General features: G+C 36.6%; 1 protein-coding gene across 7 annotated transcripts in view; it reads left to right on the forward strand.

Moving 5' to 3' along the window:
• CENPE (centromere protein E) overlaps positions 1-14,865 on the forward strand; it is an 85,543-nt gene that overhangs the window by 41,159 nt on the left and 29,519 nt on the right. For 3 of the 7 annotated variants that reach the window (XM_023637600.2, XM_023637601.2, XM_023637603.2), the window contains 12 exons: positions 4,476-4,676; positions 6,277-6,435; positions 7,984-8,274; positions 8,393-8,551; positions 9,412-9,702; positions 10,946-11,233; positions 11,383-11,541; positions 11,977-12,264; positions 12,368-12,520; positions 12,990-13,277; positions 13,864-14,022; positions 14,207-14,488. In XM_023637600.2, coding sequence (XP_023493368.1) covers positions 4,476-4,676; positions 6,277-6,435; positions 7,984-8,274; positions 8,393-8,551; positions 9,412-9,702; positions 10,946-11,233; positions 11,383-11,541; positions 11,977-12,264; positions 12,368-12,520; positions 12,990-13,277; positions 13,864-14,022; positions 14,207-14,488 — 2,718 coding nt within the window. The remainder of the gene's footprint in view (positions 1-4,475; positions 4,677-6,276; positions 6,436-7,983; positions 8,275-8,392; positions 8,552-9,411; positions 9,703-10,945; positions 11,234-11,382; positions 11,542-11,976; positions 12,265-12,367; positions 12,521-12,989; positions 13,278-13,863; positions 14,023-14,206; positions 14,489-14,865) is intronic. The other 4 variants (XM_014738832.3, XM_070263323.1, XM_070263324.1 and 1 more) reach the window with 2 other exon arrangements.

Here is a 14,865-nt window from a genome sequence, read left to right on the forward strand (position 1 = left end):
GGAGTGGACACCAGTTCTATGGGGTTAGGGCCCCAGCCATATGATCTCATTTAACCCTAATTACTCTCCTTAAAGGCCCTCTCTCCAAATACAGTCATTTTGGGGCTTAGAGCTTCAACATGTGGATTTTGGGAGGACATAATTCAGTCCATAACGGGATTGCCTGTAATTTTATATAACTGATTTATTTACAATGCATTTCTACTTTTCAAAAATGCCTTTTATATGTCAGAATTTTTTATACTATTTTTCATTGTTATTATACTTAATACTATTTAATCCAGAATAATTACTACTGGGAATTTAAAACGTTCACCAATAGGAGAATGGTGAAATAATCTTTCATACATCCATAGCTTGGAGTAGTAGTCATTCATATATATATATATATATATATGTATAAATTTATTTTTGTTTGTTTTGTATCTTTAATTGTGGTAAAATATACATAGCATAAAATTTACCATCTTTATCATTTTTAAGCAAACAGTTCAGTAGTGTTAGGTACGTTCATGTTGTTGTGCCACCAATCTCCAGAATTCTTTTTATCTTGTGAAGCTGAAACTCTATACCCACTAAACAATTCCTCATTCCCTCCCTCCTCTAGCCCCTAGCAACCACTTTTCCACTTTCTCTCTCTCTTAATTTGGCTACTCTAGGTACCTCACATAAGCGGAATCATGCAGTATGTTGTCTTTTTTTGACTGGCTTATTTCATTTAGCATAGTGTCCTCAAGGTTCCTCTATGTTGCAGCATACATCAGAAATTCCTTCCTTTTTAGGGTTGAATAATATTCCATTGTATGTATATACTACATTTTGTTTAACCATTCACCCATTAATGGGCGCTTAAGATTGCTTTCACCTTTTTGCTGTTGGGAATAATGCTGCTATGAACATGGTGTACAAATATCTCTCTGAGACCCTGCTTTCAATTCTTTTGGATGTCAGATTTACTGGATCATGTTTTTTATCTTTTGAGGAACTGTCATACTGTTTTCCATCATGGCTGTACCATTTTACATTCCCACCAGCAGTGCACAAGGGTTCCAGTTTCTCCAAGTTCTCACCAACACGTATTATTTTCTCCTTTTTTCACAGTAGCTATCCTAATAAGTGTGAGATGATATCTCATTGTGGTTTTTATTTGCATTTCCCTAATGACTAGTAATGTTGAGCATCTTTTCATGTGCTTGTAGGCTATTTGTATATCTTTACAGAAATGTCTGTTCAAGTCTTTACTCATTTTTAAATTGGATTGTTTGGTTTTTGTTGTTGAATTTTAGACATTCTTTATATAGTCTGGATATTAACCCTTTATCAATTGTGTGACTTGCATATATTTTCTCCCATTCCTAGGTTGCCTTTTCACTCTGTTGATTGTGTCCTTTGGTGCACAGAAATTTGTAGTTTTTATGTAGTCCAGTTTATCTATTTTTGCTTTTGTTGTCTGTGCTTTTGGTGTCATATCCAAGAAATCATTGGCAAGATCCACTTTATGAAGTTTTTCTCCCATGTTTTCTTCTAAGCATCTTACAGTTTTAGTTCTTATGGTTAGGTCTTTGATCTACTTTGAGTTAACTTTTTTATATGATGTAAAGTAAGGGCCCAACTTCTTTCTTCTGCATGAGATATCCAGTTTTCCCAACACCATTTGTTGAAGATACCATCCTTTATGATTGAATGGTCTTGACATCCTTGTTAAAGATCATTTGACCATATGCAAAGGTTTATTTCTGGGCTCTGTTTTCTATTTCATTGGTCTATATATCTGTCTTTATGCCAGTACTGAGCTGTTTTGATTACTATAACTTTGTAGTAAGTTTTGAAATCAGGGTGTGTGAGACCCTCAGCTCTGTTCTTTTTTCAAGATTGTTTTGCCTGTTTGGAGTCCCTTGAGATTCCATATGAATTTCAGGGTGGATTTTTCTATTTCTGCAAAACACTATTAGGATTTTATAGGGATTGCATTAAATTTGTAGATCGCTTTGGGTAGCATTGACTTCTTAACAATATTAAGTCTTCCAATCTGTGAACATGAGACGTCTTTCCATTTATTTGTGTCTTTAATGTATTTCAGATACATTTTGTAGTTTTCATTGTACAAGCCTTTGCCATCTTGGTTAAGTTTATTCCTTAATATTTTATTCTTTTTGATGCTTTTGTAAATGGATTGTTTTCTCTATTTCCTTTTTTAATTGTTTATTGTTAATGTATAGAAATGTAATAGAGTTTTGTATAGTCATGGAATTTCTTTAAAGTAGACATTATCTACAATTGGAAAATTTCCAGGATACATTATTAAATAAAAACAGATACATACTAAAGAACAATTCAGTAAGATACAACTTATGTAAATAAACCTCTATATACCTTTATATACTATTACTCTATATAATGAGCTTCTTTTTTCCCATTTACTCTGGGGTACAATATTCCTGCCTTGGAAAAGGAGCTTTCTCTTCCTCTCTCCCTATGCTTCAGTCATTCTTTCCTAGAAAGCATTTTCACTTGCTCTATATCTTGTATTCTCAGTTTATCTATATTTTGGGTCAACTATGGGCCAAAGGCACTTGACCTTGATTTAAAATTTATAACTTCCACTTTTATAAGGGGAAAGGTTTTTCAATAGTTTTTTGAAAATAAATACACAGTCAGTAGCCGCTTTTAAACAAATGCAAAATGCAGTCACAGGGCCCCATGAGAAGGAGCAGTAGAGGCGGAGTGAGGGAAAAGGAGAGTTACACTCACTGGACCAGCCAGTCTGTGGTATTAAGTTCATGCTGGAATCATCTGTGTTGATAAAAGGGTCTAACTGGAAATTCTCCTGGGCCATTCTGTTCATCAGGGTTTCTGAAATCTGGGATGCAATGCTGAGGTGAGCTTGGTCTTGTGAAATCGTGTTCATGCTGGAATCACCCATGAGGATAAAGCAGTGGGTCTAGGGATTTCCAGATAAACCTGTTTATCAGAGCACCAGAGGGCAGCCTATGATAGCCTGGTAGGTCTATCATGAAGCCTCTAGGAGTGCCCGTTTTCAATCCTGCTTGATGTGTCTCTCTCTGGAAATGAGTTTCTCTAGTGTGTCTCAACAGAAATTTTAAACTTTGTGATTAGTAGGCTTATTCTCATATAAAGGACACAATTTTTTTCCTTACTTAATAATTAGACCTATTAGATTTTCTCATAACCATGTTAGCTGGAATACTTTCTAGGCTGAGTTCAGTTTTGCACTTTGTCTCAATCTGCTTTGTTTTGTGTACATTTCCATATTTAGGAGTAAAGATGCAAGATTCTGAATTATAGTAGCTGACTGACTAATCCCAAAGACTCTGTGTTCCTGCCTTAATTTCTCCTGTAGTTGTAGTTAGCTCTCTGCTCATCCTTGTAGAAGCTCATGCAGATTGCCAAAAAGAAGGGGCTAGCCAAATGAAATATGGTTTGTCTGTATCCACTCTAGAGAACTGAGCAACTACTAAAAATTATAATTTGGAGATTATGTAACAGCATGGGAAAATGCATATCATCTAATCTAAGTGGGAAAGAAAAACTAAAAAGGATCTTATATGTAAAGTAGTCATAATTGCAATGTTAAAAAAAATTTTTTAATAGAAGAAACTCTGGAAGGAAATATTCCCGAATTCTAATAGTGGTTGTGTGAAGTTGGTGTCATTGGATGATTTTTTTTCTTTTTCTTTTTTTCTAATTAAATATAGATTATTATAAAAACTTTTTAAACATCTGTGACCAATATTCAGCTGAGTGTTTTTACTGGGCTAGTGTAGGATTATATGGTGATACCCTAATTTCATACTGGTAACATCAATCTTTGTCTCCTTTTACCAAGGAGTCCATGTATCAGGTTACCTTTGGTTAAGACTTATTTATGGATAAATGGATTTATATAACATGCTTTTCTTAAGCAGTATATGAAAAATATGAAAAGGTGAATTATGCTACTATAATATGAAATATGTTTCTAACAAAACTCTTTTGCCCTCTTATCCATAATAAAACTCTGAAAATAAAGATTTGTTAGTAGTAGGGCATAAGTTATGGTTTCCAGCTTTTGAAGGAAAGAAATAAAGAGGGAGAGTTTAAGCTGGCTTACTCCTTCATAAAGTCAGGTTAACCCATCGTACATGAAGATAGTTGTGAATTATCTACAGCTGTCCACATAGCTCTTACCAGTGAACAGGCACAAGAGCACGAGCTCTGGAACCAGACCACTTGGATTCAAAGCCTGATAACTTCTCTGAGTGACCTTGGGCAAGTGACCTACCCTCTCTGGGATTCAGTTTCCTTGCCTGTCAAACGGAGATAGTAATAGTGCCTACCTTGTAAGGTTATGGGGAAGATTAAATGTGTCACTATGTGAAAATAGTGCCTGGTACATAATAAGTAATAGAAGTTTGGCTATTTTTATTATTAAAACTGTTACTAAGAAATTCTTCTCTAATGTATTAATATTTTAGATGGTTGGCATAGATAAAAAGCAGAGTTTGGAAGCCAAAAAAACCCAAGTGCTGATTGCAGATGTTGATAATGAGCTAACTGAACAACAGAGAAAGCTATTTTCTTTAATACAGGAGAAAACAGCACTGCGACAAATGTTAGAGTGTGTTACTGCAGAAAAGGAGCAACTGAAGACTGACCTGAGGGACAGTATTGGAATGGTGGGATTCAGCAATGTGTTTTTGTCTTTGTATGTTTTAGATTTTTACAACTTTATTGAGGTATAATTTACATGCAATAAATGTATCTGATGTGAGTGTCCAGTGTGATGACTTTTGACAAACGTCTCTACTTATGTTCTCTCCACCCCAGCAAGTTCCCTCCCACCTCCACCCAGGCAATCCTGATCTCATCCTCTGCCCCACATAGTCACTGTCCTGATGTTTTCCACCTCAGCTCACTGTCTCTTCTAGAACTTCACACAAATAGAATCACACTGCATGTGCTCTTTTGTCTCACTTCTTTCTACACTCCTTTTTACTGCTTGGTAGTCTTCCAGTGTATGAATAGGCCACAATTTGTTTAGCCTTTCTCCTATATTGATGGAAATTTGAGTTATCTCTACTATTTGGGTATTTTGAATAAAGCTGCTATAAACATTCTCATACAAATGTTTTTATGAACATATATTTTTTATTTCTCTAGAGTATGGATCTAAGTGAAATAGCTGGGTCATAGGGAGATGTATGTTTAGCTTGGTAAGAATTTACTAGGCTGATTTCCAAAGTATAGTTGCACCGTTTTACATTCTCATCAGCACATTAAGAGAATTCTGATGGCTCCACATCCCCACCAACACTTCATATTATTGGTGTTTTTAATTTTAGCCATTTCTATTGGGTGTAACCTTGTTTTGATTTGCCTTTCCCTAATGACTAAAGATGTTGAGCATCTTTTTATGTGCTTATTGTGTATCTTTCTATAAACTGTTCTCTCAGTGATGTGTTGTATAGATTTCAATGTACAGATCTTGGACGTATTTTGTTAATTGGTTCCTAAGTGTTTCTATTTTATTTATGCTGTTGTAATTTTTCTTAAATTTCATGTTTAATTGTTGTTAATGTTTGCCAATATTTTCAAACCTACTTTAGTTTTTGTTTCTATATGTGGGGGCAATCTAATGTGTAATAGATTGAAATTAATATTTTCAGAAGTTTGCTATGGATCACAGTAGACCCTGACCTTTTGTGTAATTTTCCATGTTTCTTAGGATTGTCTGTTTGGTCAAAGAGCTGAATGTAAATAAGAGTACAGACAAAAGTTGTATTTTCTTCTCGGTATCTGTCTTGTAATGTTTTTTGGTCTTGATACTTGAGAATGTCACTCTTTAAGCATAATAACTAAGATTAGTCCAATTAATGCTAGCAAAGGACGGCTGCTGTTTTGAGCTTGCTCAAAATCAAAGCCATCCCAGCATATGAAAAGCCTATAACCTGCAGTCTCATCATCTATCGATGAAAGCTTAGAAACAGTCTCTTTTGGCTTCAGGGTAGAAAACAAGCAAACCTCTTATGATGGAATACTAAATCCAGTTCTAATTCTCGTGGTAGGAATGTAAGTTGAGCAATAAAGAAACAGCATAAGAAAGCAGATTCTTGGCATTTACATGATCAAAATAGACTCACTTTCTTTTTAAGTTAGTCTTTTCCAATATAGTTTGCCATGATTTCTCCATTTTCAGGCTGAGGTAAATGCTGATTTTTACCTGATTTCCTAAATGTAAGCTAGTGTCATTTAATCTCAACTTTTTAAAAATTCTAGACCATTGAAAACCAGGAAGAATTAAGAATTCTTAGAGGTGAACTTAAAAAGCAACAAGAGATAGTTGCACAAGAAAAGAACTGTACCATAAAGAAAGAGAAAGAGCTTTCTAGGACCTGTGAGAAACTGGCAGAAGTTGAAGAAAAGCTAAAGGAAAAGGTGAATTTTTAAAGTTATCTTCCTGGCCATATTTCCTGACTAAACTTTTTTTTTTTTTGGTGATAAATTTTGGTTCTAATAGACCTAAATTCCAGAAATAGAATGTACCTCCCAGATGAACAGCTCTCACTGCTAATATTTTGGACAGTTTGAACTCACACTAGGATCTTGGCTAACCTCTTTTGTGTGTATTATATTATCCTAGAGTCTTTCAATGAGAGGGGGCCTTGGTTCATCTAAACTACTCATGATGTATTCATTCATTCATCAAATATTTATTGAGCATTACCGTGGGCCAGGCACTGTTCTGGGCACTTGATATACATTAGTCAGTAAAACAAAGCTCCTGCCCTTATATAGAGCTATATTAGTCATTCTCTAAACTCTAAGATTTGTCACTATTACCATCTCTTAGATGTTTGCAAGTTCCTGAATTATTTCTTTTTTAGAAGTAAGGTGCTGTTGTAATATAATTGTGTAAGAGCTAAGACTGTTAGAACAATTGTACTGCTCTAGTAATTCTAAAATGGACCCACTGATATCTTTCTGTTTATCCTAAGAACAGTGCTACATGCATTATAAATAGCGTAGTGTTTCCATTGTGCTTCTGTGGAATGTTTTTTTCCTAATATATGTTCTCTTAATTCTCATCCCTTTCACTATAACCTAATTGAATTTACTAAAACCTCCTGTCTATTTCATACTCCTCCCAAAGAGGCGATATCAATAGGCTTATGTAAAAGTTAATGCCTCAGTGTTTGTGTGGGCCATCCCCTAAAGACCTTATTGGAACTAAAAATAAATTATCCAAAAAGGTTTTAAGAGATGAGGAATTACAGTTTATTTGCCAGGTACATCTATATATTTAGTCAGTCTCTTTTCTTTTTAAATTTTTCGCATTTTTACTTTGCCTCCTTGATTAACCAAGTGACACTATGTTAGTTTCTTAGGACTTCTGTGTCAAATTATCATAAACTTGCTGGCATAAAAACAATGGAAATTTATTCTGTCACATTTCTAGATCCTCGAATTCCAAAATCATGGTGTCGGAGGACCATGCTTCTTCTGAAGGCTCTAGAGAAGAGTCCTTCCTTGCCTCGTGCTATCCTTGGCTCCCGCTGTCCTCGATAGTCCTTGTTCTGTAGCTGCATCACTTCAATCTCTGTCTCCATCTTCACAGGATCTTCTCTGTGTCTCTGTGCGTCCTTTCCCGTCTCTTATGAGGACATTCTCATTGGATTTAGGGCCCAACCCTAGTCCAGTAGGGTATCTTCTCAATCCTTAACTAATTACATCTGCAAAAACCCTCTTTCCAAATCGGATCACATTGAGGTTCTGGGTAGACTTGAATTTTGGGTGGGACCCTATTCAGCCCAGTACAGACACTATGCCTAGAAGCTGCTTTACTTTCAGTGCTGCTTGTCTGTTTCCACTAGGGTAGTGTGCAGGGCTGTGATAATGATTCTCTCAGTTTGGCAAAGTACATTTTACATAAGAATTTTAAGATAATATGGCAAAATGGTAATAATAAAAACTTTATTTCTTAAGAGCCAACAACTCCAAGAAAAACAGCAACAACTTCTTAGTGTACAAGAAGAGATGAGTAAGATGCAGGAAAAGATGAATGACATGGAGAATATAAAGAATGAATTAAGGAACCGAGAATTAACGTTGGAACGTATGAAAATGGAGAGGCTAGAGTTGGCTCAGAAACTCCGTGAAAATTATGAGGACATAAAATCCATAACCAAAGAAAGAAGTGATCTACAGAAATTACAAGAGTCCTTTGAAGTAGAGAGAGAGAAACTTAAAGAATACATAAGAAGAATTGAAGTTAAGGTCAGTTAGACCCTTTTCTTCATCTGTTGTGTTTCCTTAAAACTGAGCCAATTGGGAAGGGGGGCAGTGTTGAGATGATGTTGTTAAAATATTCTTTAAACTTCACATGCTAATAAAGGGTCTGGAAACAAAAGAAGAACTAAAAATTGCTCACATGCATCTAAAAGAACACCAAGAAACTACTGATGAACTAAGAAGAAATGTTTCTGAGAAGACAGCTCAAATAATAAATATTCAGAAGAACCTGGAAAAATCCAGTACTGAATTAGAAGAAGAGGTTTGTCTTTTCTTCCTTTCTTTCTCCTTTGAAGGAAAGATAAGCAGTAAGTAGTGACTGAAGTCTGGTTCATTGATTTACTGGATATTATTTGTTGAGTATCTGCTGTGGCAGACACATCCCTGGGTTATACAAGTAAAATGGCAACAAGGTGGACAAAATCTCTGTGATCATGGAGCTTACTCTGTAGTGGAAGGAGGTAACTGATAAATAAGCAACCAACTGAATGAGATCACTTGAGATGATGACAAATACTATGGAGAAAATGAAACACTGGGATAACTGGACCAACCTGTTAAAAGCCTATGTGCCAGGCATTGAGACTATGGCTCTGAATAAGACATTGTTCTTTCTCCCCTAGTAAAAAAAATCCTTCAATTCCAGTATGTTAAATGCAGAAATATGACATGCAAACTTATGTGGTATCACTAATGATCATGGGAAAGGGGAACCAATCTACGCATAAAAAAATTGAGAAGTAGCATTGGAGCTCATTTGAGAATGAGATCCAGTCATTTATTGGTATATAATCTGTTCAACTATGACTTTTTTTCTCCTGTAGCATTTGGAAACTAGTATAGAAAAATGGAGAAGCATGCAACTGACCGAATTAACAATTTGTTGGGAAAGTGCAAGGATTAGTTCACTTTGGATGTAAGCTGGAGAAAAAGAAAACTATGACAATATGACTGGCAGAACAGTCATGAGTAGCTTTAGTAGGAATCAAAGGAAAATGAATAAATAGGAGTTTGTAATTGTAATAGGCCATGAGGGTTCAAGATCACTTTCATTGCTCTGGAAAGAAAAGTTATGATAATACTCTCCAGATAATAACTTTGGTATTTTATGAATCTCAAAAGATCCCAGTGCTTCATGAGGAACAGGAGCTACTTCTTAATGTGGAAGAAGTCAGTGATACTCAGGAAACGATGGATGAACTGGAGCTAGTGAAAGAAGAGTCCAAAACCAAGGATTCAACAACACTGGCAAGCACGGAAACGGAAAGGCTCAGGCTGACTGAGAAACTCGTCAAAAGTCCTGAAGAAATAAAATCTCTAACTGAGGAAAGAGATAACCTTAAAATGGTAAAAGAAGCTCTTCAAGATGAACAGGAACAGCTGAAAGAAGACTTTAGAGAAGCTTTGGCTAAAGTAAGTTTCATCCTTTCCTCCCATTTAAGTGTTTTATAAGAATCAAGTCTTTGGGAAAGGGGGCATTTGTGTTATAGTTATGTTACTACCAATTTTGTTTAAATGTCTCTTAATTATGAAGTGATTGGAAACAAAGCAACTAAAAATTGCTCATAAATGCTAAGAAACTATTGAAACTGAGAGAAAATGTTTCAGAGAAGACAGCTATTTTCTTAAATATTCAAAATTTTTTAGAAAAAGCAAGGCTAAATTATAGGAAAGGATAAAGCGAACAAAGCTATTTTCAACCCTTCTTTAAATCTATTCCTCCACATCTCATAAAGCACTACCTTCTTCCTCAAGGCTTCAGTCAGAAGTCTGGCTGTCATCCCTACTAGTGTCCGTTCCTCCTTGCTCACTCTCTAATCCAAGACCAAACCTTGTTGATTTTAAGGTGTGTTTGTGTGAAATCCTCTTTCCTCTCCACATGGCCAACACCCGAATCTGAGCCACTATTCTTTCTTTCCCTGGCTTTCTGCAATATCCTCCTAACTGGTTCCCCACATTCATTCTTATTCTTTTCTAATTCATTCCCCATTCGGAACCCAAGTGATCTTTTCTTCTTAAAGCCCTTTAATAGCTTATTGTTACTCTTGAAACGAAGACCAGAATCCCTCATATGGCCTGTGAGGCCCTGGATCACAGACCTGGCTGGTCTCTGGCCTTATTTCAGCTCCCTCTCCTCCTGCTCAGTCAGATTCCTGCAACTCCAGTCTACTGCTCTTCCTCATCTCATGGCTTTCACATGTTCTGGTCTCCCTACGTGCAGTATTTCCATACCCTCCTTTGCCTAACCATGGCTCTCATCCTTCAGATCTCAGCTGAAGATTTCCATCCCCTAGGAAGTCCTTCCTCACCACTCACAGTGGGTTAGGTTTGTTCTTAATACCCTGGGAGAACCCAGCACATCTGTTTGGTAAGATTTGGCATAATGTCTTTCTCCCTAAAGTATAAGTCTCAAAAAAGCAGAGATCGTATAAGTCTCATTTACTATTTTATCTCCAGCCTCTAGTAGGGTACTGATAACACAGTGAGCCCTCAATAAATAAATGTTAAATATCTGAATGATGGAAGAGTAGAAAGATTGCTCTATAAATGAGCCATTGAATCCTGACTTAATTGTTTTAGAAAATATCCTGATTTCTTTTCCTCTAAAATAAAATAAAGTATCTTTGGATATCAATTGTGTTGTGATTCTCTTAAGATCCAAGAGGCTCAAGACAAACAAGAAGAGTCCTGCAATATGAAAGAAGAAGACAATGAGACTAAGAAAATAGTGAGTGAGATGGAGCAATTGAAGGAGCAACTCCAAGCCCGAGAGTCAGCACTACTAAGAACAGAGGTGGAAAAGCTCAGGTGGTCTGAGAGACTTCAGGACAGTCGCGATGACACGAACTCTGTAGCCAAGGAGAGAGATGACCAACAGAGGCTGCAAGAAGTTATTCTGTCAGAAAGTGACCAACTCAAAGGAAACAGAGAAATAATGGCTAAAGTAAGTCTCACCCTTTTCCCCATGTGTGTGGTTTTTAAATAGTTTGGGAGCAAATATTTTCCTAAAAACTAAACCTTTGGAAAAAGGAGTTAAAATGTCGTGGTTATAGTGTTTCTATACATTTCTTACAATTTCCTTTAATAATAAAGCACCTAGAAAGTGAAGAGGAACTTGGATTTGCTCGTGGTCACCTGAAAGAACAGGAGGAAACTATTGCTAAGCTGAGAGAGAATCTTTCAGAGAGAGGAACCGAACTGTCGACCTCTCAAAAGGAATTAGAAACAACCAATGAAGAATTACAGAAAAAGGTAAATTGGGGGTGAAGGAACAGTGGGAGAAAACCTGAGGAAGGTACCTAACTGAATTGCACAGGTTACTGTGTACATTCTCAATTGTTGTGGAGAGCATCCTGGGTTTTTTCCTTTAAAAAAAAAAAAATATATATATATATATACATACAGAGGCCAGCCTGGTGGTTCAGCGGTTATGTTCTGTGGCAGGTGTCCCACATATAAAGTAGAGGAAGATGGGCATGGATGTTAGCTCAGGGCCAGTCTTCCTCAGCAAAAAGAGGAGGATTGGTGGCAGATGTTAGCTCAGGGCTAATCAACCCCCCTCCCCAAAAAAATATATATATTATATACACACAGACACACACACACACACACACACACACACACATATAAACACACATGTTTTATGTATGTGTGTATTTTGGCTACTTATTTTATCATTATTTTAAGATCCAAGAGTTTCATGAGGAACAGGAACAGTTTATTAGCATCGAAGAAAACAGTGAGACTCAGGAAAAAATGAGTGAACTGGAACAATTAAAGGAGCAACTCAAAGCTGAAGAGTTGTCCCTACGAAGTATAGAAGGCGAGAGGCTTGAGTTGACTGAGAGACTTCAGGAAAGTCAAGAAGAAATAAAAGTTATAATGAAGGAAAGGGATGAACTGAAAAGGGTACAAGAGGCCCTTCAAATGGAGAGAGACCAACTCAAAGAAAACATTAAAGAAATTGTAGCTGAAGTAAGTTTCCTTCTTCTAACGTTTTTTGGATATAAAAATGGGGTTAAGGTGCTGACAAAGATGTTCACTATTAAGTTTTACTAATTTTCTTCTGATGATAAAGGGACAGAAAATGAAAGAGGAACTGAAAACTACTTATGTTCTTCTGAAGGAGTACCAAGAAACCATTAGTACAAGGAATATTTCAGAGAAGACAGATCAAGGAGCAAATATTCAGAGAGATTTAGAAAATTCAGATGCTGAATTACAGGAAAAGGTAGGTCTTGTTTTGTTAAGTTGGGGAATGATGTCTGATTGTAGTGTGCCTCAGATCCCTGTGGAAGAAAACAGTACATACAGTGGACTAAAATGTAAAAGTGATTACCTTTTTTTTTTTTTTTTTTTAAAGATTGGCACCTGAGCTAACATCTATTGTCAATCTTCTTTCCTTTTTTTTTCCTCCTCCTTCTCCCCAAAGCCCCCCAGTACACCGTTGTATATTCTAGTTGTAGTAGGTCCTTCTGGTTGTGCTCTGTGGGACGCCACCTCAGCATGGCTTGGTGAGTGGTGCCATGTCTGGGCCCAGGATCCGAACTGCTGCAACCCTGGGCTGCCGAAGCAGAGCATGCAAACTTACCCACTCAGCCATGGGGGCGGCCCCAAAAGTGATTACCTTAATGTAGTAACAATCGTCTTTTTCCTAAAGATCTCTGCCTGTGTCCTAACTTGTTTTATGATTTTCTCAGATTCAAGAACTTCAGGAAGAAGAATATCAGCTTCTTAAGATGAAAGTTGTCAGTGAGATTCAGGAAAAAATGTGTGAAATGGAATACTTGAAGAAGCAATCTGAGGCTCAAAAGTCAACTCTGGAAAATATAGAAATGGAGAACGTAAGGTTAACTCAGAGACTCCAAGAAAACCTTGAAGAAATGAGATGTGTTACAAAAGAAAGAGATGACCTTAGGAGTGTGGAGGAGACCCTCAAAGTAGAGAGAGACCAGCTCAAGGAAAACCTCAGAGAGACCATAACCAGAGTGAGTTACCATCTTTCCCCATATAGTAAATAGGACATTTTTGTCCTACAAGAGCTGTGGGCAGTAGGGTTGGTGGGAGTGTAAAATTGGTCCAACGTTGGGGAAAGCTGGAGGGGGCACATTTGGTAATATCTTCCAAATATTTCTGTGAGTTTATTCGTTGACCCAAAAAGTACAGTTGTAGCTATTTATCCTGCACACATTAGCACAATTGTCAAGGATATTTGTAGAAGGATAGTCATGGCAGCAAGTTGCAATAACAAAATAAAGCTAACAAAAAAATAGGAAAAATTCTAACTGTGCATTAGTGGCAACCTAATTAAATAGTGCAGCACATTTGGACCGTAGAATCCGGGAACAGATAGAGGGTGCGGTGCAGCACGGCACTGATCTGGCAGCATCCTGTTGGGGATAAGGGTGAGTTGTGGAGTGGTGTATTTAGCATGTATTGACTCCTAAAAGTAACTTAGAGGATAAGGACTGGGAGGAGTAGGGAGGGAGGGTAATCTTCTTACCCTGTAGCTTTCTACATACTGTTTGAATTGTATTACTCTGAATGTACTGTTTTTCTGTCTCTAAAATAAAGGACCTGGAAAAACAAGAAGAACTCAAAATTGCTCACATGCATCTGAAAGAACACCAAGAAACTATAGATAAACTCAGAGAAGTTGTTTCAGAGAAGACAGATGAAATATTAAATATGCAAATACATTTAGAAAACACAAATACTGCCTTAAAAGCACAGGTATTTTTTTAAAGTTGTTAACTGAGTAGCTGAGAGTTTGAATCAGGTCTTTTGTGTAAAGAAACAAGATATGAGTTAGCCTAAAATTGGAGACAAGTAAAGATTTGCCTATTAATTTAGAAACTATTATTTAGCTTTTTATCAAATCTATCTATATCATAATTTATTGTATGCTTATCTCAAGATCCAAGAACTTCAGGAGAAAGAACATCAACTTCTTAAGGCAAAAAATGATCTCAAGGAAAATATGCATCAAACAGAGCAATTGAAGAAGCAATTAGAGGCCCAGAATTCAACTCTGGAAACTATAGAAACAGAGAAGTTCAAGTTGACTCAGAAACATCTTGAGAACCTTGAAGAAATAAAACTTGTTGCTAAGGAAAGAGATGGCCTCAGAAGAGTGGAGGAAACCCTCAGAACGGAGCGAGAGCAGCTCAGGGAAAGCCTGCGAGAGACGGAAGCTACAGTAAGCGATACTCCTTCCCTCCCTCGTGAGGAAGCGTGGGCTTTGCTGACAGCAGTGAGCCCTGCTTTCACATGATGGTGCTGCTGGTGTGAGTGAACTGATAGAAACTTTTAGGCACGTAATTTGGTATTGTTCTTGAAAATTTTAAATTCTGTAAGCAATATTTTCTTTATAGACTTTATCCTACATGTATACTTAATCAATTGTTAAGATAAAGAAATATATATATACATACACATATATACACCACAGTGTTGTTCATTGTAGCAATTTGTAATAAAAAATGGGATACAATCTGAATGTCCATCAGAAGGAAACTGGGTAAACAAGAGCAATATGTCAGAATACTATGCAACACCTAATAAAAAAATGGAATA

This window comes from Equus caballus, chromosome 3, assembly GCF_041296265.1.
Source record: "Equus caballus isolate H_3958 breed thoroughbred chromosome 3, TB-T2T, whole genome shotgun sequence".
NCBI lineage: Eukaryota > Metazoa > Chordata > Mammalia > Perissodactyla > Equidae > Equus > Equus caballus.